The sequence below is a fragment of the Orcinus orca genome, chromosome 16 (assembly GCF_937001465.1).
Source record: "Orcinus orca chromosome 16, mOrcOrc1.1, whole genome shotgun sequence".
NCBI classification, from domain to species: domain Eukaryota; kingdom Metazoa; phylum Chordata; class Mammalia; order Artiodactyla; family Delphinidae; genus Orcinus; species Orcinus orca.
Window position 1 is genome coordinate 42,750,467 of NC_064574.1, and position 26,953 is coordinate 42,777,419.

Sequence of the window (26,953 nt, forward strand, 5' to 3'; positions counted from 1 at the left end):
TTTGCAACTACTGAAAGGAAGATATGATACCAATGAGAATAAATGTGAAACATGGAGACAGTGTATACAGGAGATTAAATCTACATCTCCTTGGAATACCAAGAAGAGATAATAGAACAAATAGAAATGAAGCAGTCTTTAGAAAAATAACAGAAAAAACTGTTTTCCTAATGCAAACCAGTTCCTCTACCCAAAACACAAGAGTACATGTTGTATTTATAGGCAAAGGTAATGAAAACAAATGAGAACAAAAACCTACAAATCCTCATGGAATTTCTGAAGATTGATAATAAAGGAGGGCTTTTAAAGCATCTAGGAAATTCAAAATCAGGTTATAAGCAAAATCACCAAAATCACATTAGCCTTAGCCTTCTTCTTCCACAGCTCTAAATCCTCAAAAAAAAAAAAAAAAAAAAATGGAGTAACATTTCCAGGGCTCTAAAGGACACCGTGTCTATATTTAGTGAAGTTATTATTCATGCATGAAGTCAAGAGTAATATTTTCTCAGGAATAGAAAGATTAAGGAAATATGCCACCCAAGTGTCCTTTCTGAAGAAACTAACAAAAGGCCTGTGCAGAAACAATAAATACAGAAAAGAAGGAAACAGTGAAGACTGAGAAGGGCACAGTTGGAAAGGACTACGTGATAAGAGACTCATTTAAATGTATGAAAACATTGAAATAATTGTTTCAAAATTAGTATCAAAAGAGCTTACTTAAATGGTTGCTTTTACCTTTGAAAATTATAGTATATTATTTTAAATGAGAAAGAAAAAGAAGGAGACACTTTCAGTAATGAGAATCTAAATAATTTAGACCATTACTCCCACTAGACAACCTGGACCAAAATAAATAAATAAATATATATATATATATAATGAATATATATGAAAACTGACATACAGAGACAGAATTTGAAACTGTTTTTACCTTAGGGCATTTGCTGATTCTGCAAAAAGCATCTTAAGTCCCACTGCTCAAAAGGGCAAAGGGCCCTGGTAAACCCCTGTGTTTCGTGTTGAAACCCCAAAGATGTATACCTTAGCAGGAAGAATGAAACAGCAGTAGATCAGCCTCTTGCGAGACTGCCTCTCAGCTTCGAATCGTCTCAATCCCCAGATTATATTAAGATCAACCTAGATTACCAGTCCCTCTAGGTACCTGAGAAAAACAAATGTAAGTTACATACTAGATGGGGAGAAAAAAGTATTCTAAGTTTCAAACCATTTACATAAACAATTTGTCAGATATAATGTCCAGCTCACACGGACAAAAAGTAGCCAGAAAAAAATAAAGGAGGTAACATGAAAAACAAACAGTCAAGGGTGGCAAGCCCTCTTGGGCTGAAAATAGTAGTGTTACAAAGTATAAAACACCAAGACTATAAGGGGAATAAAGACAGGAGTGAAAATCTTAGCTGAGAACTGAGAATTCAAAACAGAAAAAAAGCGAAAAAGTCTAGAAGTAAAAGATGCCACACTGAAATGAAGAATTCAGTGAGCGGGTTTATGGTTTATTAGACACAGATGAAAGAGAATTTATGAACTAGAAGTTAGGTCAGAAGAACATATCCAAAATAAAAACAGGAGAGAAGCATAGAATGGCAAACTAAAGAAAGGGAAAAGATATGGAGGATAAAATGACAAAGTCTATTACACGTGTAATTGGAATCCCAGACAGAAAGGGGAGAGGGGATTGGGCAATACTGGAAGAGATTCTGGTAAGAAGGGATATTAAGCCACATGTTCCAAAAGTCCTTTGAACGCCAAGCAAAATAAATCTACAACCAGGCCCGTATAGTAAAGTTCCTGAAAGCCAAAGATAAACAGAACATCCAAAAGCAATTATCAAACAACTGGACTGATATCTAACTTTGCAAAAGATAGGATGGAAATAAAAAGACAGTACAACAGAATAGCTGCTGACCATGGATTCTAAACACAGAGAAAATGTATGTTTCAAGAATAAAGGTTAATTAAGAACATTTTGGACCAAACAAAGCAAACTTCACCACCAAAAAATTCTGGTGTTCTTCAGGTGGGACATTGATCCCAGAAAGAAGATCAAAGATGAAGGAAAGAATTAAAAGCAAGGTAAATAGTAATTGTTGGATAAATGTAAATGAGTATTGATGGTACAAATTAATAATGATGACTGTAATAATAATGTACTATGGGAGTTAAGAGATGCTTAGAATTAAAATAGGGAACTCTGCTCAATATTATGTAACAACCTAAATGGGAAAAGAATTTGAAAAAGACTAGATACACGTATATGTATAACTGAATGACTTTGCTGGACACCTGAAACTAACACAACATTGTTAATCAACTATACTACAATATAAACTAAAAAGTTTAAAACATAAAAATAAAATCTCTGTAAAAAAATTAATAAAATAAAATATACCATAATAATGCCATTTATTGGGATGAGTTAAATTAAAGTATGCTAATGTTTTTCCATTGTTATGGAGAATAAAAGCACCAATTCATATTAAAATTTGGTAAGTCTCAGTGATGCCTGAGAGTCAGGAAGTGAGGTGAGGCCTGTGGTTGTCCCTGCTGACTGTCTGGAGAGACTTTCCAGGCTACAGTGCACAGCCCAGCAGACTCCCTGAGTTGAGGACACAGAGCTGAGAGTCCTAGAAGGCCAAGCATCTAGTGTTTCCAGGGCAGAGTCCTGGAGAGGAGAGAGCTCCACACAGGGAACGCTCTAGAGACCTACAGAGGGAATCCCTCAAGTCTTCAGCTGAGTATTGATCTGCACATGCATAACAGGCTGGGTAAAGAACATTAAAGGACTTGAGGGAATGATACCTGGAGCTTGCATGGGGCTGAGAGGAGTGCCTGTTCCCACCAGGCAGACTGGAAAACCTAAAACCTCAAGAGGGCTCAGAAAGGGTTTACCTCAATAGTGGAGCAAAACTAGCAATTCACTAAATGCTGCTCTTGTCCTCTGCAAGCCAGCTTATAAACAAGACTTAAAAGGATCAAACTGTTTCTGAATAATTTAACTGATCCTAGAATGAAACTGAAGAACATTTATAGAAATAGAAACATACCTCACATCCAACAGAGTAATCAACAAAATTACCGGACATGAAAAGAAGTATTGGAAGACAAATCATGCAGCTCTTGTGTTCCTGCATGTTTTATGAGCAGAGGCCCTTACTGCCTTTGTTTTGGCCAATCTTTTCAAGGGTGTTTGTACAAGCACACCCTTGTACAACCCACCCTTGTGGGTTCTGTTCCAGACCACTGAAATAAAGCAGAGACTGCAATAAAGCAAGTCACATGAATTTTTTGGTTTCCCAGTGCGTATAAAAGTTATGTTTACAATATACTGTAGTCTATTAAGTGTGCAATAGCATTATGTCTAAAAAATCAATACACACACCTTAATTGTAAAAAGATCTTATTGCTAGAAAATGCTAACTATCATCTGAGTCTCCGGGGAGTCATGATCTTTCTGCTGGTGGAGGGTCTTGCCTGTATGCTGATGGCTGCTGACTGATCAGGGTGGTGGTTGCTGAAGTTTGGGACGGCTGTGGCAGTTTCTTAAAATTAAGACAACAATGACGTTTTCCACATCATTGACTCTTCCTTCCATGAACGATTTCTCTGTAGCATACAGTGCTGTTTGATAGCATTTTACCCACAGTAGAACTTCTTTCAACATTGGAGTCGATCCTCTCAAACCCTGCCACTGCTTTCTTAACTAAGTTTATGTAATGTTCTAAACCCTTTGCTGTCATTTCAGCAATCTTCACAGCATTCACCAGAATTAGATTCCGTCTCAAGAAACCACTTTTGGGCTTCCCTGGTGGCACAGTGGTTGAGAGTCCGCCTGCTGATGCAGGGGACACGGGTTCGTGCCCCGGTCCGGGAAGATCCCACATGCCGCAGAGCGGCTGGGCCCGTGAGCCATGGCCGCTGAGCCTGTGCTCCGCAACGGGAGAGGCCACAACAGTGAGAGGCCCGCGTACTGCAAAAAAAAAAAAAAAAAGAAAGAAAGAAACCACTTTCTTTGCTTTTCCATAAGAAGTAACTCCTCATCTGTGAAGGTTTGATCCTGAAATTGTTGCAATTCAATCACATCTTCAGCCTCCACTTCTAATTCTAGTTCTCTTGCTATTTCTACCACATCTGCAGTTATTTCCTCCACTGAAGTCTTGAACCCCTCAAAGTCATCCATGAGGGTTGGAATCAACTTCTTCCAAATTCCTGTTAATGTTCACATTTTGACCACTTCCCATGAATCATGAATGTCCCTAATAGCTTCTCAAATGGTGAATCCTTTCCAGAAGGTTTTCAATTTATTTTGCCCAGATCCAACAGAGAACTATCTATGGCAGCTATAGCCTTATGAAATGTATTTCTTAAATAATGGGATTTGAAAGCTAAAATTGCTCCTTGACCCATGGGCTGCAGAACGGATATTTTGTTAGCAGGCATGAAAACAACATTAATCTCATTGCACATCTCCCTCAGAGCTCTTGGGTGACCAAATTCATTGTCAATGAGCAATAACATTTTGAAAGGAATCTTTTTTTCTGAGCAGTAGGTCTCAACAGTGGGCTTGAAATATTCAGTAAAGCATGCTGTAAATAGATGTGCTGTCATCCAGGCTTTGTTGTTCCATTTATAGAGCACAGGAAGAGTAGACTGAACATAATTCTAAAGGGTCCTAGGATTTGGGGGAAGGCAAATGAGCATTGGCTTCAACTTAAAGTCACCATCTGCATTAGCCCCTAACAAGAGAGTCAGGCTGACCTTTGAAGCTTTGAAGCCAGGCATTGACTTCTCCTATCTAGCTGTAAAAGTCCTAAATGGCATCTTCTTCCAATAGAAGGCTGTTTCTTCTGCATTGAAAAGCTGTCGTTTAGTGTAGCCACCTTCATTAATAATCTTAGCTAGATCTCTGGGTAACTTACTGCAGCTTCTACATTAGCACTCGCTCCTTACCTTGTACTTTTATGTTATGGAGGTGAATTTTTTTTTTCTTAAACCTCATGAACCAACCTCTGCTAGCTTCAAACTTTTCTTCTGCAGCTTCCTCACCTCTCTCAGCCTTCATAGAATTGAAGAGAGTTAGGGCCTTGCCCTGGATTAGGCTTTGAAATAAGGGAATGTTGTGGCTGGTTTGATCTTCTATCCAGACCACTAAAACTTTCTCCATATCAGCAACAAGCCTGTTCCACTTTCTTATTATTCATGTGTTTATTGGAGAATCACTTTTAATTTCCTTCAAGAAACTTTTCCTTTGCCTTCATAACTTAGCTAACTGCTTAGTGCGAGAGGCCTAGCTTTCAGCCTGTCTTAGCTTTTGACACGCCTTCCTCACTAAGCTTAATCATTTCTAGTTTCTGATTTAAAGTGAGAGACGTGTGACTCTTCCTTTTACTTGAACACTCAGAGTCTGTTGTAGGGTTATTAATTGGCCTACTTGACAAGACACAGGAAAGTATGACTTATAGGAGAAGAGATATCAATTAATAGAAATCAATCCAGAAGTGGCACAGATGGGGTAATAATATGAAAGGGCATGTTAAAAATTATTAATTGTGTTCCACATCTTCAAGAAGCTAAAAGAAGGATCACCATGTTCATTAGAAACATGGAAGATATAAAAAGACCCAAATTGAATTTCTAAAGATTCAATTCACTCTGTTGAGTGTCTGAGATGAAAATTATACTTGACAGGAATAATGGCATATTAGACAGTGCAGAAGAAAAGATTAGTGAATTTGAAGATATAGCTATAGAAACTATCCAAATTCAAACACAGAGAGAATAAATGACTGAAGGAAATGAAAAGAGCATCAGTGAGCCATGGAACAACTTCAAGAGTGATTCCAAATACAATAATCAAGAACTGGAATCTCTCAAGGAAGGCATGGGAAAGGGAGACAGAAAAAAATATTTGAAGTAATAGTTGCTGAAATTTTTCAGAAACTTTATGAAAACTATGAACTCACATATATAAGAAGTTCTATGACCCCAAAGCACAAGAAACATAAAGAAAATTATACTTAAGGAAATCACAATCAACTTGCTCAACACCAGTGATAAACAGAAAAATCTCAAAAACAATCAGATGAAAAAGACAAGTTACATACAGAGAAACAAATATAAGGATGAAGCAGACGTCTCATCAGAAATTACAAACTACAATTACAGGCAAAAACACGGATGAATCTCACAAGCTTTATATTAAACTAAAGAATGTACAAAAGCATGTATATTATACACGTTCATCTATGTCAACTTTGAAAAGCAGGAAAAATAACTAATATTTAGAAAGATGTGCTTAAGCAGTGAAATGGTAAAGAGAATGTAGGTAGTGATTACTATGACAGTCAGAGTGTTGACTGAACTTGGGTGACTGGGGAGGAGATACTGATTGAGCTGTGAGCTGGGCTTCTGGGCTGGATGGTTATCATAAGAATGTATAGTTTTTCTACCTGCTTTTGGTTATTTAATTGAGCTCTGCATATCGTTTGTGTACTTTCCTGTATGTATGTCATATTTTGATACAAGATTTAAAAGAGGAAGAAAGAAAGGGAGGAAATAAGGAAGGAAATAAGGGAGAGAGTAAAGAAAGGAAATTTCAGTAGCAGAGTTTGTAAAACAAAGACTCTAGTGGGGAGCAGGGAGGGTTGCAGCCAATGCTGACTTCAATAAAGATAATAAAAAACTAAAAATCCTGCTGTGCTATGGGTTCTGACAATATAAGTTAGGTTTAAGAATAACTTTGAGGGACTTCTCTGGTGGCACAGTGGTTAAGAATCCGCCTGCCAATGCAGGAGACACTGGTTCAAGCCCTGGTCCGGGAAGATCCCACATATTGTGGAGCAACTAAGCCCGTGTGCCACAACTAGTGAGCCTGTGCTCTAGAGCCCACAAGCCACAACTACTGAAGCCCACGTGCCACAACCGCTGAAGCCCACGCACATAGAGCCCGTGCTCCACAACAGGAAAAGCCACTGCAATGAGAAGCCCGCACACCGCAATGAAGATTAGCCCCTGCTCGCCGCAACTAGAGAAAGCCCGTGTGCGGCGATGAAGACCCAATGCAGCCAAAAATTTAAAAATAAATAAATGAATTAATTTCAATAAAATAGTAAAGCTTTAAAAATGCAAAGTTAGAAAAAAAGTATATTTGGGAAATGAGCATCAAAAGAAAACATGGAAAACTATGTTAGAATCTCTCCGGTTAGAATTTTAGCAAAAAATCTCAAGTGAGAAAGAGTTGGTCATTTTATATCAATAAAAATTTAAATCTCTGATTAAATATAACAATGATGGGTTTTTATGTGTCAGATGATATAGAAAGATACAATATGAATAAAATCCAATTGAGAAGGAGATGGGGAATTCACAGATATGATATTATCAGTCAATGACAGAATCAATATACTAAAAATGACATGGAATCTTTGAAAAATGTGATTAACAGTGTAGTCCTACTGGAGGGATGGACAGGCTGATCAATGAAACAGAACAAAGAATTTGGAAATAGACCCCAGCAGATCTGAGATTTCAGTACATATTCAGGCTGACATTTTAAAGACAGATGACTCAGTAAATGTCATTAAGACAACTATTTGGCCATTTGGAAAAATAAACTGAATCCCAATCTCATTCCTCATGCCAATTTAAATTCCAAAAGGAGCAAAGATGAAATGTAAAACTGAAACTACAAAAATACTAGACTAAAAGAACCAAAGGTATATTTTTTTTATTTTGAAATAAAGACTGCTTTTTGAAATGTGAATATATACAGACACATGATTGTATGCTTATGTATTATAAAATACATGCACATACATATATATCTGTACTATGTGTGTTCATATGTCCATATATGTCATAAAAGAGTAAAGTGGGACTTCCCTGGTGGCGCAGTGGTTGAGAGTCTGCCTGCTGATGCAGGGGACACGGGTTCGTGCCCGGTCTGGGAAGATCCCACATGCCGCGGAGCGGCTGGGCCCGTGAGCCATGGCGACTGAGCCTGCGCGTCCAGAGCCTGTGCTCCGCAACGGGAGAGGCCACAACAGTGAGAGGCCCGCGTACCGCAAAAAAAAAAAAAAAAAAAAAAAAAAAGAAGATTAAAGAGTAAAGTGGCTAAATCTGAATATATAAATTTTGACATGAAAAATAAAGGTTGTAATCAAATTCTAAAGAAAAACTGTTAGGAAAAGTATTCTCAGCCTAAATGACAAAGAATTAATTTTCTTATTACAAAAATAAAGACTTCATAAATCAATAAGAAAAAAAAGTAACCCAAGAGGAAAATGGGCAAAGGACTCACAATTCACAAAAGAAGAAATACAGTCATTATAAACATGAAGAGATTACCTATCTCTTCATTTCTTGAAGAGACGCAAATAAAACATGATTTCAGTGTCTTCTCCTTTTGAATATCAGATGTTTAATAAGTAGGATTGAAAATACACAGAATTGGTATGAAGGGGGTATCCAGACATGCTCACACACCATTGGTGGGTGATTAAAGGGCACAACCTCCTCATTAGCAATTTTGACAAAATGTAATAAAAGGGTAAAATGTTTACACTTTGATCCAAAAATTATGCTTTAAGAATTTATCTTAAAGTAACATCTACCAAAAGTAGAGAGGTATGTATTCACAAAAATGTTCATTGCAGTACTGTGTTCGTTGGCAAAAATTTTTTAAAAAAGGGAACATCCAAAAATATGCCCATAACATGGAATATAATGCATCTTATAAGATTTCTGAAGAAATTGTAATGACAGTGTAAGCTGCTTATAAAAATGTAAACTAGAAAAGCAAGAATCAAAGTGTAAATTCATTTCAATGCCAGGATACATTTATATATTTCTGTAAATTGTGTATGTATGTGCGTATATAAGTGTGTGTGTATAGTTACATATTTTTTATATTCAGACATACACAAAGGCACACACTTATATACAGATAAATATATTTGTATACATATATATACATGCGTGCATATGTACATACACACGTACAAAAGAACGATAGCAGTTTACAGTATTAACAGTGGCAATCCCTTAGTTGTAAAATTATTCATACTTCTCAATATTTGTAAGTATTTTTAAGTGTTTCTATAAGAAAACTGACTTTCTTTTGTAACTACAAAAAAGAATAATCACAGAAATAATTTACATTAGGAAAGTAAATTTTATTGGCCCTAGGAAACTCTGAGGATAGCTTAGAAGCTAATCAAATTCACACTAACCTAGGTTTAACTTTACTCTTAATCTGGGGTATTTTTAGACAAGCAGAACTTTGAATAATAGCAGCAATCAAGTTGCAAGCTTAACAAAAGGACATAATTTCTATTATCTTTAAGAGAAGCATCAAAGAAACAAAGTCTTTGTTCTTAAGAAGATCTGAGCATCTAATAACCTATACACAACAAAACTATATTGTTGTTGCTATTGTTTAGAAACAGCCCATTTATGAAGTGAGTTTAAGTTTATCCTCCTCTAGAAATGTTTAATTCCAGACTGATGTTCCCAGACCGATTTTTATGCAAATTAATTAAAGCATTAGCTTGAGCCAAACTTAATTACCAGGCCTCCAAGAAACAATCATGTGATCTGTTTCTAAAGAAAAGTGAAAGGATTTTTGGATTATCTATTCTAATGGTCCCCTCCCATTAGTATGGCTGATTGAGTTCACTGTATCAAAAATATACATATAAACTGTGGGATCCTTTATGCTCTTTTGTTTCTTCTGCCAGGCGGGATTAGGGCAAAGGACAGTGGGTGGAATTCAACCAGACTGAATGTAGAGAGGCAAACATAAAGCGTGCCCCCATGGGGTCAATAAGGCAGGATGGAATGTGGTATTTCTGAGAGGCTGGAGAGAAAGGCAGATGGGCTGAGTCATCATTAACACACAGCAGGCCTGGGGGCAGGGCCCGGTGCTCACACATACCTCCTCCATACAATATGCCAAATCCTGGCGTGGCTCAGGCATGAGCAAGTATGAGCATTCTTGGATTTCAAAGCTGAGAACCTCCTTGCTTTCCCTATTTTTCACGAACTTAATTTCAGGAAAATGAGGAAAAAAAAATATGCATTTTCATTTCAAGAGAAGATTGCCAAAATATGTAGAGCACACAGGTAAAAACAGGTGAAGAGTGAGAAGGGCGGGGAGAGGAATATTCCAAAAGAGCTTGGCCGTGGCCTCTTATCCTCAAAGTGAATTGCCAGACCTTACTGGGAGGTGAGAAAATCCCTGGTATTCATTAAAGCCTTAGGCTACCACCCCATGTGGTCCCACCCAATCTGCGGTGCCCCAGGCCCTGGTGAATTGCGATCTTCCTATTCCTGATGGAATTCCTCTGAGAATGTATGGAATGGGGCACTGAGACTGGAGACACACTGCAGTAAAGTGGCTGCTTCTACCCTCCGAATGCCCTGGTCTTCCCCGTCACTGTACAAAGTCAGATCACAGATAATGAGTTAAGGTCCCAGCAATGACTGGGAGGCGGTGCGATGGTCAGTTCCCCATCAACAGTGATAGAGAATGAGGCTCACTCAAAACAGTGAAGGTTCCCTCCACGTCATCCTCCCAGTAAACAAATGTCAGGGATGACTAGAAACTTTACCAGGAGACATATCCTTATATAATGCCAAAGATAGAGGGAATCTAAGATAGTATCTAGTTTCTTGGCCTTTTTTTCTAAAGATAATAAAATTGAAGCCCAAAGAGGTTGTGATTTGCCTAAAACATTCAATTCTTCTTCCAAGGTTCTTTGCAATAAATATAGTATATGAAGCGTCTAGTAGCCTTAGTGCTTTGTTGCCAAAGGTACAATAGGAAGCAAGTTACAGACCCTAATTACTATTTAGAGACATTGATGAATACTATAACAGAGGGCCAATTAAATGGACATTTTGGGATCACTCCTTATTAGTAGGTGCTGGGAAGAGAAATGAATAAAACAGTATTTATCTTCACAGTGCTCATACCCTGATAAGGGAAGCAAACACAGATACAGCTATGTTACAGTGTGATGAGGAGAATAATAAACAGGTGAATAGGCAAAGGGACTCAATATGCAAAGATGTGATCACTCTATATAGTACCCAGAGGTGAAAAGGATGGAAATGGGTTTTGGGGGGAAGATTTTGCATGGCTTTCTGCTCCATATAAAGACTTTTGTGACAAGTAGTATCACAACATAGTCTAAAGAATAAAGGGCACAAATGGAATTCTCATACATTTCTGGTGGCACTATAAAATGGAATAAACTCTTCAGAACACTGTTTTTTCAGGAACTAGTAAAGCTAAACGTGTGTTGCCTGTTACTTAACAGTCTCACTCCTGTGTTTATACCCAAGTGATATGAGTACATATGTCCATCAAAAGACATGTACAAGAATGTTTTTAGCAATGTTATTCATTTAGCCCCAAACTGAAACATATTCCAACAATGGAAGAATATACGTCAGTGAGAAAGAATGGACAATTGATGCATGTGGTGACTAGGATTAATCTTACAGAAAACAAGTATAAATAGTAAGATACAAAATAGCACACACTGTATATTCTGTTTATATGGGCTGGGTACATATACTTGTCTCACAGGAGCCAGTGCAGGTCACATGGTCACAGGCAGGAAATGAGGATCCTTTTACAGAAGTAGAGACAACTTGGAACAATGATACATCTCCCCCAGGGACAGACCCAGACAAAGAGCCCAAACACGTCTGCTTCAACTTCGCGCCTGTAACCTCTGGCTCTGGAATTTTTTTTTTTTTAATTCAACAGTTAAATATCCTTAGCATAAAATCTTTCATTAAAATGATGCAAAGTGGACAGATTTCAATTTCTTCTCTTAGCACTTAAATGTTCTAGACACCACAGGGGAGAGGAGGAGAACCCAGGGGGTGCAAAAGTAAAACTATTCCTAGATAATCAGCCTTGGAGTAATCAAGAGCTAGCTGAATTCTCTCCTGACTTTTGCTATATTTAGTAGGTGTTTTATGAGAATGGTTGAGCTGTTAGGTGACCCCCATCCCTGTGTGCTCACATTACTAAAGTTTTATTATGCTCTCTTGATAGAAGAATGAAAGTACAAGCAGTGTTTTAATTTTCTAGGAATCCTCAAGATGGGAAATATCTATATAATAAAGGGAAATTGGATGCAACCCCTGCAACCCAGAAATTATTTAAAATTTCAAAACAGCCAGGTTGTATCCATTGATGTTCAGTGTATTTATAAGCTAAATATTAATTATACTAGTCAGTTCAAAGAAAAGTTTTTTGCCTACATTATCTGGATATTTCTCATAAAATACTTGATATAATTTTGATGATTTGCAAAATGACATCTTCACCCTCCACTTTGGTTCAAAACTGTTGTCTGCCTCTCCAGGCATGATCAAAGCCTGGTTTCTGAAATGTTTGCCTTTTTAAACCAGGAATAAAGCTATGGTCATGCATATCACATTTATTTTTCAATCACTGTTCTTAACAGGACAAAAGAATGATTCAGTGAAGAATGAAATAAACATTGAGGCAGAGTCCCAGAGCTCATATATGGAAACAGAAGGTATTGAAACCAGAATATATTGTTATCTGAGAATGACGTGAAACTGTGGATCATGACTTCTATATATACTGGTGTGTATGAGTGGGGTGCGTGTATGCTTTCAGCAGTGATCACTAGACAGTGGCGGTAGTGTTCTGCTTTGTATGCCCGTTGAAACTTGGAGGGGAAAAAAGAACTTGGTGCTTTAGTCACTGTTTTCTCAATGATTCCAACTAAAACATCCCTGAGTATCCTTCTGTCTCATTCTATTTAGAGCTTTCATTGAACCAAGAAGATATCACGATCTTGGAGCAGCAAGAAGTGATTCCACTAACAGATGACCAAGAAGGAAAAGAAGGTGAAAAAGGTAGGACTGCCCTTAAATTAACCCATCAAGTATAAGAGTTTCTTTGGATTCCTGCCTAGAATTCAACCATCAGGGTTATCCTCATGAAACTGCAGTCTGTCAAGGGGCAAAATGAACATTTCTTTAATTCTAAACCTACTTTTGAAAGTAGAATAAAATCCAGAAGTAGCAAAAGAAGATACTTGTAACAGTTTTTCATCCTTTCAAAGAATATGAAGATGTTTTTATTATTCATTTTGATTCGATTTTTAAAAATCACAGTTTTGAGAAAGCCTCTAAGAAATAGAAATTATGGACTAGACAGATAAAAGTCCTAGAAAATCTGAAATGGCTTTAAAACAAATAGATTAACCATTTTGTATTGATTTCATTCTGTCATCCTTCATATGGTAGTGACGAAGGAAGCAATTTGTGTAAAATAAGCACATTATATGAACCTTCTAAATTGTGTTTGTCCACTAATATTAGGGTACAATTATATTGAATACTGTTTAAAAAAATAAGTGAGCATTATAATGATTTCAGAGGACATAAGAAGAATGAACACTTGGTAAATTTTAAAGCAGCCTTTGGGGCAAGAAGTCAATATATTAAAGGTAAACATTTTTAAAAGTCTTTAAAAAATTATCAAAGAAATTTATTATTTATTAAAGAACTTAAAGAATTTCATTTTTCAATATAAAGCAATCTCTTAAAAGGAGGTAAAATGTGAAATAAAAAAGGAGATCATTTATCTCTTCTGCTGTATCATAAATCATACTGGTCTTAAAATGTGTTTGCAAAGTAGTTATAGAGTAATAACTTGACAGGCCTTGTTCACAGAACACAGTGATCAATTTTGTTTTCAAATGAAAACACAGACATGATCTCAATTGTAAAATCAGGTCAATAGTAAGTACAGCTTCCAAATTATGAACTCTTTTTGGCAGCTGCGTTGATACAGTTTAATTACTAAGTCATGTTAGTGATTCTGACATCCTGTTTTAATTTCCACTGCATTTAGAGCACAATATTCTTCTATATCTATGCCTCTAATGACCTTTTCTCTAATTGTAAATCCTAGTTCAGCTTCATGACACCATGTTCCTGGCAAGTCAAGTAAATGGTATATTTGGAGAATTTTATGTCTGACGATGATAATAGAAAATTGATACAACCCTTACTTGAAATACAGATACATGGCCTTGCTCCTTTGTTACTGACCACCAGTTCATATTCCCCTCTCACAGTGAAGCCAAACAAACTGAAACATCAGAGTTTTGAGCAGAGAAAGGTTTATCAAGGGCCGTGAATGGGTGGCTCTTGTTCAAAACATTCCAAACTCCCTGAAGGGTTTCAGCAAAGCATTTTTAAAGGCCAGAGAGGGAGGGGCGTCCAAGGGTCTGTGATCAGCTGCTGCACAATTCTCTGATTGGTTGATGGTGAGGTAACAGGGCAGTGTGTCGCAGGAGTTAACATTATCAGTCCTTAGGCTCCAGAAGGTCTGGGGGCTACACGCTCATGATCAGCAAGTAGTTAATTTCTTCCCTTAGGTGGTGGTTTTTAGCATCTGAAAAAGTAAGGAAATATGCATGAGATAGTCTTATCTGGGTACTTCAGAGTTGAGCTACAGAGGAGGATATGGGGAGGGGTCTGTTCCAGGAAGTCCCCTTAGGGTCTTGCTTGCTTATACATTCAGTTGTACTTGTAAAATATAAAATAGAGAATATTGCATCTGCCTGCTTAATTTCTCTATAGCAGAAATTATTTACTTTGTACGTTGTGCCTCAGGACATGCAAATGAGGAACATCAAACAACTGGTACATTGTCCTCTTTTTAACTTGACCTACAAGGGAAAAAGCTCGTGTTCAGCACACGTTGACTTGTCATCCTTCTCCCAGTGGCTTCTCCAGCATGTAGGACTCCTCTAGTTACTGAAGAGTTCAATTCTCCCTCGTAGGGATGCCAATCCTCTTCTGCAAATGGAGAAATGGCATGTAGGAAAGAAGTAAGATTAAATCCCGCTACTTGTAGCAACTTTTTTTAAAATTAATTAATTAATTTATTTGTTTTATTGGCTGCGTTGGGTCTTCATTGCTGCGCACAGGCCCTCTCTAGCTGCAGCCAGCGAGGGCTACTCTTCGTTGCGGTGCGCTGGCTTCCCATTGCGGTGGCTTCTCCCGCTGCGGGGCACGGGCTCCAGGCGCCAGGGCTTCAGTAGTTGTAGCTCGTGGGCTCCAGAGCACAGGCCCAGCAGCTGAGGTACACAAGCTCAGTTGCTCCGTGGTATGTGGGCTCCTCCCGGACCGGGGCTTGAGCCCGTGTGCCCCGCACTAGCAGGAGGACTCCTAACCACTGCACCACCAGGGAAGCCTCTTGCTTGTAGCAACTTTGAAGTTGAATTTCTTTGTTTAAAATTTGACTTTTCACTGTCGGAGAGTAATAATGCTTATGGGCTTGAATTAACTGAGTTTTCCCTTCTTTACCAGAGATAATTAACTTGGCCCTGCCTTGAATATTTCTGTTTAAATTCGAAATAACTTAAAATTAACCACCTTTATCATCTTATTCGTTGCTTCAAAGTAAGAGTTAAAAGCTATTCTCTTACATATAAAGAAAGTAACCAAAGAAAAAGGGAGCAATGTAGATTTGGGGTGCACTGCAGCAGCCCTGCCCCCCACTGACAAGCTGGATGACCTGGGGCAGATTATTTAATCTTTCAATGCCTCAGTTTCATCATCTGTAAGAGGGTGATGACAGATATGCTTGTGATGAAACTTTAATGAGTAAAGTGATGTAAAGCAATTCCAACCACACCTGACACATAGAAAGCACACCTTAAGTGTTTAGTACTTATCATAATTGGATAAATTGATGACAAAATCAAGAGAATCCACATGTGGAGTTCCCCAAGTCCATTCCTAACTATTTTGAAGCCATAAAAATTTCATATAGTCTACATTATCCTTCAGCAGCAAATTGTTCTGCCCATTTTGTTTTCAGTACCATCTCCTGCAGGCTGTTTCAACATGTGTATTTAATACAGAAAGATAGAACAATTAATGAAAGGTGAGGTGGGAGACATTTCTGTATATTGAGAAAAATTTTTTTTTTGGTTAAGATTTCAATCTTCTGTTTGAGAAATGCTGATTCAACCATAATTTTTATTTTTAAAAGAAGATGCCATTGATTTATTGGTAGATCCACAGAATAAAAGTAGTCATTGAATGTTCTTTTCTTTTGTTTCCTATAGTTACTGAAGAGTTTTGTTTGAAAATATTTTGAGAACATAGCTCCAGGGTTTGTGTATATTCACAGTGTCTCTTAGTGGAAAGTTGCATACACGCATTAAGAGCTACTCTTATCTGCAAAAAAAAAAAAAAAAAAAAAAAACAAATGAGTACTCTGTTAAATTTGTAGGGATTTTCTTTACAGCCTTAGAAATATTGGTTCTCTCTTGAGGATCTTTCTAAGGAGACAGAAAGTGGTTCCTTTCAAAAAATTCCAGACCAGGAAAAATGTATAACCTTTTGGTCTCATTTCACAGCATTCTATATAAGATTAGAAAATGTAGATAATCTTTAGGATGTGTCTTCGATGGCTCCCAGGTGTATGGGCACAGATGTTGTAACATTAAGTTTGGAAGTTAGCTCTACCAAAATATGGGTTTTGAAGAGAAGAGAAAATATTCAGCAGAAGTTCATGCTGATAAAATTACACAGTAGCACAATGGACATTTCCCTAGGAGACGTGAAATACAGAAATTTCAGCAGGCATAAAGTGCACATAGGGCAGCTTTTCTCATATAGCCACATTGCCTCTTCCTAAATGAGTCCGGTTTTATGCTTTCCCAGCAGGATCTGCAGCACATAGGAAACCCAGTAAAATAACATCATTTAGGTTAGTAACCAAATAGGAAAGTAATCTTATAGGAGATCTCCTCTAAAAAGATCTCATGTTTTAGCATAAAATATGACTTTAGCCAGCATTAAAATGTTTTTTCTGAAGATTTCTATTTCTAGTGGAATTTAGAAATAGTTCATATAAAATCTTAACTAGATCAACATTGTATCATTATTATATCACATAATTTTAACTTATGTTTCTTAGAAATATATTGGACTTCCCAAGTGTTATACAGAATGCATGCATTCCAATTGTTTTTCTTGGATCCAGCAATAAGTATAATGTGGAATAAAAATCCTTTATCTTGGGCTGATCGAAATGTTGATGGAGATTTAATGTATATTATGGTATAAGGTCTTCTTGGAAAAAGATGGATATTGACAGGCAAGTAGGCAGTGAAGTGTAAATCGGCAACAAGTATAAATTATCACGTCCTTTGGCTCATGTTTTGGCCTCTGACGAGCAGGACCATGAGACTAAGTGTGCAGAGAACCGTGGCTTCTTGCTCTGGCTATGTGGTTTCTGGCAATTCTTTACCTTTTGTAAATCCCAGTTTCTGGGGTAGTAAAATGAGGGGCATGAACTCAATAATGCAGGGATGAGACTGTCCAATTTTATAAACTTTCTTGGAAGGCCAGCTCTGAAGAACCACATTCTTGATGAAACAAGGGGTGATGAGATGGGAGCCAGTGGTCATCAATACACTGAGAAAGCTGAAACTGTAGGTTTTACTCAGTTTTATTCATTGTATCCTATTGATAAAAATGCAGAGGGACTCTAGACCAGACAAAAAGATCAGCCAGACTAACTTCTTTTATTTCAGGACTTAACCAATAATTGGACAGCTAGTGATTCCCGGAAGATACTTTAAATGGGATAAACGTGCCCTTTAGCTCAAATTAGGTTGACCCACAAACTCTGCTCAGAACCAGGCTAGATTTACATCACCCATCTTTTTTAGTCCACATGAGAAACTTCTTTTCTTGTAGTTCCTCTGGTCACTGTTTCATCTTTCAATGAACACAGAGTGAACCACTTTCTCTTCTGCTCCTACTAATCAAATCCCTTAGGGTTTTATTTTGTCTTCAAGACACCACTACACAGCCCTTGGTGTTTTCCATTATTGATGGGATTCTTACATCACAGACACAGCCCTTTCCCCTCTACTTGAAAATCAGCCTCCACACCAGCAATGCAGCAACAGCACAAACACACATTCAGGCTTTCATACTCCAGTCTGTGTGCTTTGCTATGGAGAATCATGATTCAGGCACATTTTTGATTCATGCAAAATATTATATGAACTTTCATCTTGATTAATGAACTTACTGGAACTTTATATATTCTGAAATCTTATCTTATATATCATATACTGTATGTGATATAATAATGATACAATGTTGATCTAGATTTTATATGAAATATTTCTGAATTCCACTAGAAATAAAAATCTTCAGAAAAAACATTTTAATGCTGGCTAAAGTCATATTTTATGCTAAAACATGAGATCTTTTTAGAGGAGATCACCTATAAGATTACTTTCCTATTTGGTTATTAATCTAAATGATGTTATTTTACTGGATTTCATATGTGTTTATCTTATCTTGTATCTTATCTTTTCAAATGAAGTCAACTTTAGTAATCCTGTGTAATTCACATTGGCAGCACTATAATTTAGGTGTTTTAGGGCAGCTTCATTTTCCAATGATTTCTTCTGTTATCAGTCTTTTTTCCTAATCATGTTTTGTAGCTGGAATTTGTCAGCCAAAATTTTATTTTAGAATATAAGATAAATTAATAATGCTGGTGCCTGTTCAGCTTTTGTGAATATTTTTGTGTTTAATGAAATTCCTTGTAGTCGTTAAATACACTGAATATAAAAACTATGACGTTTTAAGCTAAATTATTTGTCTTCTGCATATCTCTATGTATGTAATATATACATATAAAACCAGTTCATTCAAATTCCACTGTATAAGAAGTAAAGATAGAATGTTTCATTCACATTTAACATTTTTTTAAATTTATTTTTAAAGTATGAATTTTCTTCAGGTTTCTCCCTCAAATAAAAGTGTAACTGACCTATAATTTTAAAGTTAAAAAATAGAAAAGTAAAAAGCATATTCACTGCAACAATAATAATTTGGTTCCCATAATGCAATATTGTGTAAATTTAGATTAAACATGTGTAAACCTCATATGTGGCTTCTCAAGAAAAAGTATACTTGGCCTCTTGAATGTGGCCAAGTCCCCAGCAGGCTATCATCATCTTGTCTTTTAAGATTTAGAAAAACTTTCCCTGAACCTCCATTTTACATGTCAGGGAGGAAGTACCACAAACCCAAGTAATATGTGTAGGCTCAAGTGAATATTAGGATAAAAATTTGTAATCCTTCGTCTATCCCTGTCTGGGGAATTTTGAGAGACCATCTCTACTAATTCTCTAGCATCCAGCTTTGTTTCTGGATCCCCTTTTTCTTTAATTTTTTAGTTTTAACTTTGTATCAAGCCTAGGTTGTCTGGTTTTCCCCCAAGACCTATAACCTTGTGGCTTATCAAAGTAATTTCCAAAGATAAAACAGATCTCTTCCTTAAGTGGAATTCTATCTCTAGGTGTTGAACTTTTTATTTCTCTCTGCTACATTAGAGTTCTGCAACTCTTTGTGCATGAAGTACCTTAATTCTTTTTTTTTTCTCAAAACAACTTTTTATTGAAGTATAGTTGATGTACAATGTTGTATAAGTTTCAGGTATACAGCTAAGTGATACAGATATATATGTATATACTCTTTTTCAGATTCTTTTCCATTATAGGTTATTATAAGATATTGAATATAGTTCCCTGAACTATACAGTAGGACCTTGTTTTTTATTTTATATATAGTGGTGTGTATGTGTTAATCCCAAACTCCTAATTAATCCCTCCCTCCCCTTTCCTCTTGGGTAAGCATAAATTTGTTTTCTGTGTCTGTGAGTCTCTTTCTTTTTTGTAAATAAGTTTGTTTGTATCATTTTTTTTAGATTCCACATATTAGTGATATCATTTGATATTTGGCTTTATCTGACTTACTTCACTTAGTAGGTCCATCCATGTTGCTGTAAATGGCATTATTTCATTCTTTTTTATGGCTGAGTAGTATTCCAGTGTGTGTGTGTGTGTGTGTGTGTGTGTGTGTGTGTGTGTGTATATAACAAATCTTCTTTATCCATTCATCTGTCAGTGGATATTGGGGTTGTTTCCATGTCTTGGCTGTTGTAAGTAGTGCTGCTATGAATATGGGTGCATGTATCTTTTCATTTTAGAGTTTTCGTCTTTTACAGATATATGCCCAGAAGGGGGATTGCTGGATCATATGGTAACTCTATTTTTAGTTTTTGAAGGAACCTCTACTATTCTCCATAGTGGCTGCATCAATTTACATTCCCACCAACAGTGTAGGAGGGTTCCCTTTTCTCCACACCCTCTCCAGCATTTATTATCTGTAGACTTTTTGATGTTGGCCTGTCTGACAGGTGTGAGGTAATACCTCATTGTAGCTTTGATTTGCATTTCTCTAATAATTAGTGATGTTGAGCATCTTTTCATGTGCCTTTTGGCCATCTGTATGTCTTCTCTGGAGAAAAGTCTATTTAGGTCTTCTGCCCATTTTTTGATTGGGTTGTTTGTTTTTTTTCCATTGAGATGTATGAGCTATTTGCATATTTTGGAAATAAGTCCCTTGCCAGTCGCATCATTTGCAAATATTTTCTCCCAGTCTGTACGTTGTCTTTTTGTTATGTTTATGGTTTCCTTTGCTGTGCAAAAGCTTTTAATTAGGTCCTTTTTGTTTATTTTTGTTTTTATTTCCATTACTCTAGGAGATGGATCCAAAAAAATATTGCTGTGATTTATGTCAAAGAGTGCTCTACCTATGTTTTCCTCTAGGAGTTTTATAACATTCAGTCTTACATTTAGGTCTTTAATCCATTTTGGGTTTATTTTCCTACGTGGTATTAGAGAATGTTCTAATTTCATTCTTTTACATGTAGCTGTACAGTTTTCCCAACACCACTTATTGAAGAGACCATCTTTTCCCTGTTGCATATTCTTGCCTCCTTTGTCGTAGATTAATTGACCGTAAGTTCATGGGTTTATTTCTAGGCTTTCTATCCTGTTCCATTGATCTATGTGTGTGTTTTTGTGCCATTATCATGCTGTTTTGATGACTGTAGCTTTGTAGTATAGTCTGAAGTCAGGGAGCCTGATTCCTCCAGTTCCATTTTCTTTCTCAAGATTGCTTTAGCTATTCAGGGTCTTTTGTGTTTCCATACAAATTTTTAAAATTTTTGTTCTGGTTCTGTGAAAAATGCCATTGGTATTTTGATACAGATTGCATTAAATCTGTAGATTGCCCTGGATAGTATGGTCATTTTAACAATATTGATTCTTCCAGTCCAAGAACTGGAAGTACCTTAATTCTTATCACAACTAATAAAAAGAGTAGTTTTTTATTTGCATCTAAACATTATTTTACATATACTATCCTTAAATAGTCCAGAAAATTAGCCTCCTCGAAAAACAGTGAGTATAATTGTTAATGTTTGGTGACACATTCATTATATCTGCCCTCTTCTCCAAGATATTAAATAATGCTAAACTGTAATTTTCAGAAAGATGAAATCATGACTCATGATCTTCCATAAATACGTGTAAAAGATTTTATTTAAATCATTAATTAATAAGGGGACCAGTAAGATGTAAAACTGGTTCAAAAAAGAATAATATATATACGTATATCCAAATGTATATGTATATCTCCATAATACACATACAATCAGGAATACCAAATATATCCGTACATATACACATACACCCACGATTCAGGAATACTGACATTTCAAAGACTGGTTAATATCATATAGGACAGTAAAATGTATTCTTTCTTCTCCACCAAACAGAATACATTTACACTGCTATGAAGAAGTCTCATTTTCATTATTATAAGTTTTCTACAAGGTAACTTCTACCCCTACAGATTTGTAAAACAGTATAGTTGTAGAAAGTCAAAGGAGTAACACCGTTATAGATTCAGATCATCTTCAGTTCTCTGCCCTGCGAACACCAGATGCCTTGGCCTTCCCAGACTCTCAGCTCAGTCTCCTCCACTCAGGGAGTCTGCTGGGTTGTGCACTGTGGCCTGGAAAGTCTCTCTAGACAGTCAGTGGGGACAACCACAAGGCTCACCTCACTTCCTGACTCTCAGGCATCACTGAGACTTACCAAATTTTAATATGAATTGGTACCTTTATTCTCCATGACAATGGAAAAATATTAGCATACTTAAATTTAATGTGCCTCATCCCAATAAATGCCACTATTGCAATATATTTTAATTCTAAGTGTATCTTAACTCCCATAATACATTATTCTTATTATAATCATAATTGATTTGTACCATCACTATTCATTTAGACTTATCCAATAATTACCATTTACCTCACTTATAATTCCTTCCTTCATCTTTGACCATCTGGGATCAATATCCTTCCACCTGAAGAACACAAAAAGGCCACTAGGTAACAGAACTAACAAATGCAGGTCTAATCTATAAATTGACTGGGGTGGATAGTTAGGGATTGTAATAATATGGATGTGTAAATATGTTCATTTACACATTTTGTTGTAAAGACCAAAATATCGTCAACCCAAATTTTAACACAGAACCTTAAAGTCAGATATTATTTGGAGTATCTGCTTTCAAAGACCACAGAAGTTCATCATCTACTTACATAAAGGATTTTTTAAAATAGCCACAAAATATTATGTCATATATATTGGATAAAGTATTTACTGTACCTGGGTTTAGACTTAACCACTTCACTCAACTCATCAGATGAAGGAACTTCCGGACCCTATTGACTGTACAAAAGGTACATCCATTCTGATTTGAATTTCAAATATAAAGTGCTACTTTTCTTTCTGCTTTAGAAAGAAACTCAATTTCTTTTCATTACTCTTTATACGTCAGGTGCCTTCATTTCAGCACAGTATGTAAAGAACAGGTGGTATAAGGAGTACTTTGAATGTTAATTATTTTTTTCATTTATTTCACTGTGAGGATTTTCCTTTCAATGTGTTTTTATAATCAAGATAGAAACAGGAAGCTTGCTGCTTGAAGGTTTCACTACATTCATTTTATGGCATCTGCTGCAATGATTTTAAAAAAGAAAAAGGAAAAAAAGGAGGTAGGCATTTTAACAATAGCAAGGGGTTTGGGTTGATTGTATGTGATCGCTTTATTTCATTATGAATCTTCAAAAGAAATGTTGAGATGAATCAGTCATGTTTCTAACCAATAAATATCACTCGTAGTTAGAGCTTACATTTTTGACATAGAAGCACGTCTGTTCACTTTTCAGAAATGTCATAATTTATTAGTCTCAGATTTTATTTGAAACTAATAGAAAAAAACTACAGAGAAATAGGAATGAAAGAGAAAAAACTGCATATTTCTTCTTAAACACATACGTCAAAGGAGAATGTTTACTTCCATGTATCGTATTTAGCTTATTTCTCAAATACACACAAAGTTTAGTTCACCCATCCTTCATTTTTCTTATAATATTGAGCATAATTCATAAAATAATATTTAGGAGGTGTGCAGTTCATAATATATTAAGACATGTAAGTTCAACGGAAAGGAACACTTACCAAAATTAACATAGTCTTTTCATACTATTACATTACTCATTTTTCCCATTAACAAAATATATATTATAGACAGCCTTAAGCAATCAGAAAGCAAAACTTGCACAAAATGTAAAAATTATATATAATTAGTGGATAATAATAGACAAGATAAATACAGATATAATGTGTGTGTGTGTGTGTGTGTAAGTGAGAGAGAGAGAGAGCCAGCAAGCGCCTGAGATGTGAAGGTGCTACGTTGCTGGCATTGAGGATGGAATAAGGAGGCCGTGTAAGACAAGGAATACAGGCAGCCTCTAAAAACTGGAATATGTAAGGAAATGGATTCTTCCCAGATCCTCCAGAAGGAAGGTAATTCTGCTGACACCTTGATTTTAGCCTCATAAGACCCATTTCAGACTTCCGGCCTCCGGAATTATAAGATAATAAATTTGTGTTATGTTAAGACACAGGCTATGGTAATTTGTTGCAACAGGAATAGGGAACTAATAAATTAACCCTCAACATGGTTTCTCCAAACCATGTTGAAAAATTTAGACTTTTCTTAAATAGATCCCCAGAGAAAGGAGAGACTCCAGTATCTTCCCACGCTCGAGTTGGGAATTACCATAAAGTTGTCCCTCCTTCTATAATCTATGCTGAATTAGGCAGCATTTTTATTATCATGACCCATCCCTTTTTTTTAAATTTTAGAATTCTATTTATTTTTTTATACAGCAGGTTCTTATTAGTTATCTATTTTATACAGATTAGTGTATACATGTCAATCCCAATCTCCTGATTCATCCCGCCACCACCCCCACCACCCCCCGCCACTTTCCCCGCTTCGTGTCCATACGTTTGTTCTCTGTATCTGTGCCTCTATTTCTGCCCTGCAAGCTGGTTCATCTGTACCATTTTTCTAGGGACCCGTCCCTTTTTAATGTCAGTCTCTGTTGGTTGCACAACTGGAATTTAATTCTGGTAAATCTAATTACAGCATCCACAGTAAGTGCCAGTAGAATAGTTATGCATCTCTAGGAGATTAAAAGAAAAGGAATCAAAGGCAGTAAGAAAATGAAGAAAGGAAGGAGAGGAAAGGAAGGAAGAAATGAGAAAAAAAGAAGTAAAAGAGATAGGAAAAAAGGAGGGAGAGAAGGAAAAAGGGTAGAAGGAAGAGAAAAGGCTGGTTTCTATTTTCTGGCCTGGGAAAAACAATGATTTAAGTAAATATCCAACCAATACTTTTTGGAAATGGAGGAGCTATAAAATTCATGTCCAACAAATGTTCCAATTGAGCTCTCCCTAATATCACAAAATGTGAATAGAGAAATTCTTGACCCTAATCCTTGTTCAGGGGTTATTCTAGCACAATGGCTCTTAAACTTAGGTGTATATAAGAATTAAAGTGTTCGTTAAAACACGGATTTCTGGGCCCTACCGCCAGAGATTTGGATACAGGAGGTCTTGGTGGGCTTGTGACCTGCACTTCCATCAAGCTCCTAGGTAATGGTGATGCTGCTGGTCTGTGGACCACATTTTGAATGGCACCACTACTGTAGTATTTTGCATCCAAATTTAGACAATTCTTTTTGAAAAATCCCTTAGACCTTTGCCTCTGCCTTATTTTTGTTGGAGGGTGGGATGTTTAAACATGGCAAAGATGATGGATGGATGGGTGGATAGACAGACAGACAGGTGATACAGAACATACTCCTCAGTAGATCCGAATCACCTGGATGCCTCGTTAAAGAGTAGATTGCTGGACCCTATACCTCAAGTTCAGATTCAGTAGGTCTGTGGCGACGAGCAAGCAGGAGATTGCATTTTTAACAAGTTCCCAGATGATGTTGAGGCTGCTGGTCCAGCTACCATATTTTGAGAACCACTGGCAAAGCCCTTGTTCATTATCCACACTGGCTGTCTCACATCAGGCACTGAGAGAGGAAAGGGTCTCTTAGCATCATCCTGGACTCCCAGACCTGCAGCTGGGAGACTGGACAGATGGAGACCTCTTCCCAACTCAGACCCCTGTTTGTCTGAGATCAGCTGCCTGTAAGCTGCTCTTCCCACCTGTGCCCTCCTTGTGGTCACCGATACAGTGCATCTTTCCCCCAGGGCGGGTCTAGGAGGCCATGTGGAAGAGGGAGCACAGAGACTGCATGCCCAGGTTAGGAAGGTGAGGGAGAGGACTCTGTCCATTGGGAAGCAGACCAGGGGCACACCAAGAGCATCCAGAGAATGCATTTGAATTGTGCGTCTGAAAAATGTGTTCCTGGTTTTGATGAAAAGGGAATAATGAAGAAAATAAAAACATTTCGCCATTAGTTTAGTAGTTTTACCCACCTTCAGATACGGAATCAAGACAAAGAAACACGAAAGAGAATGGCATTCCATCTGTAAAGTTTGGGGGAAAAAATAGGATTGGGGGCAGAAACTGCCGCTCAACTTATAGGAGTTACTGTACACAAAGTAAAAATAAACTTTGATTTAGCGGTCCCCTTTCTGATTTGTCAGTTTGTCTTCCATAATCTAACATTTTCTCAGCTGAATTTGAGGGGATTCGTTACTTTTTAAAAAATAAAAGGAGAAACTGAACAGGGCTTTTAGAGCAATGCACATAAGCTGTTTGCCATATTGAATCAACACCTGGGGCACTGATTTGGAAACTCAATGCAGGCTGCGCACCTGGATTGCCAAGTATAACAGAACAACTGTCTGGCTGACAGCATCAGAGAGGACGCGCTTTGCCAGGGCTGCATCTTTGAGGACCACAGATAACCTGGAGAGAAGTCCAGAGGTTGGGCTGAAACCTACTTCCCATTTAGGAGCATCTCTTTTCTCTCCTTTCCACAAAGTACCTGTGATTTCTAACTAGAAACCCTTTGCTAAACCAAGCTGACCTAATTCCCCTTTCTCCCTCAAAAAATGCATCCCTTCTTTTGGTGTTGCTGTTTGGCTTTGTTTATTCGCTAAGCACTGCCTAGTTGCTTAGTCCTCTAAGCCTGTTTGGCCTTCCTTCCCCAACATTCCAAGCAGTAATAGCCTCATTGACCCAGTAATTAAAGAAATCCTGTACCTTTCCACTCTGGCTAGCTGCCCTCTTTCTTTTCGTCTATTGTTCTTTTAGCAACACCACCAGCAGATGGTTAGAGATTTTTTTCACCGTTTCAATAGCTTTATATTTTTCTCATCTCATCAGGCATATCTCAGCCAAATGTAATTAGCTTAAGGCTTTTGAGTCCTCATGGGAGATCAGTTAAAGACCTGAGCGATTTCAATAAAGAGCTTGAAAAGGAATCCTGGAAGGGGAGGCATAGCCACAGGAGAGCCGTTATTCTTTAGAAGCAAAGACCTCTCTCCTCTTCCCCATCTCTCCTTCTTTTGGCATGTTAAGTTTCCAGAATATTCATGAGGCCTCCAGGACTTTGGAGCTCTGTTGGGACCATTATTGGGTGGGTGGTATATCTAAGCTC

General features: G+C 37.1%; 1 protein-coding gene across 1 annotated transcript in view; it reads left to right on the plus strand.

Annotated features, from left to right (window-relative positions):
- MACROD2 (mono-ADP ribosylhydrolase 2) overlaps positions 1–26,953 on the plus strand; it is a 1,997,895-nt gene that overhangs the window by 1,900,685 nt on the left and 70,257 nt on the right. The window contains exons 14-15 of the mRNA XM_049699229.1: positions 12,504–12,578; positions 12,832–12,924. Of these exons, the coding sequence (XP_049555186.1) occupies positions 12,504–12,578; positions 12,832–12,924 (168 nt within the window). The remainder of the gene's footprint in view (positions 1–12,503; positions 12,579–12,831; positions 12,925–26,953) is intronic.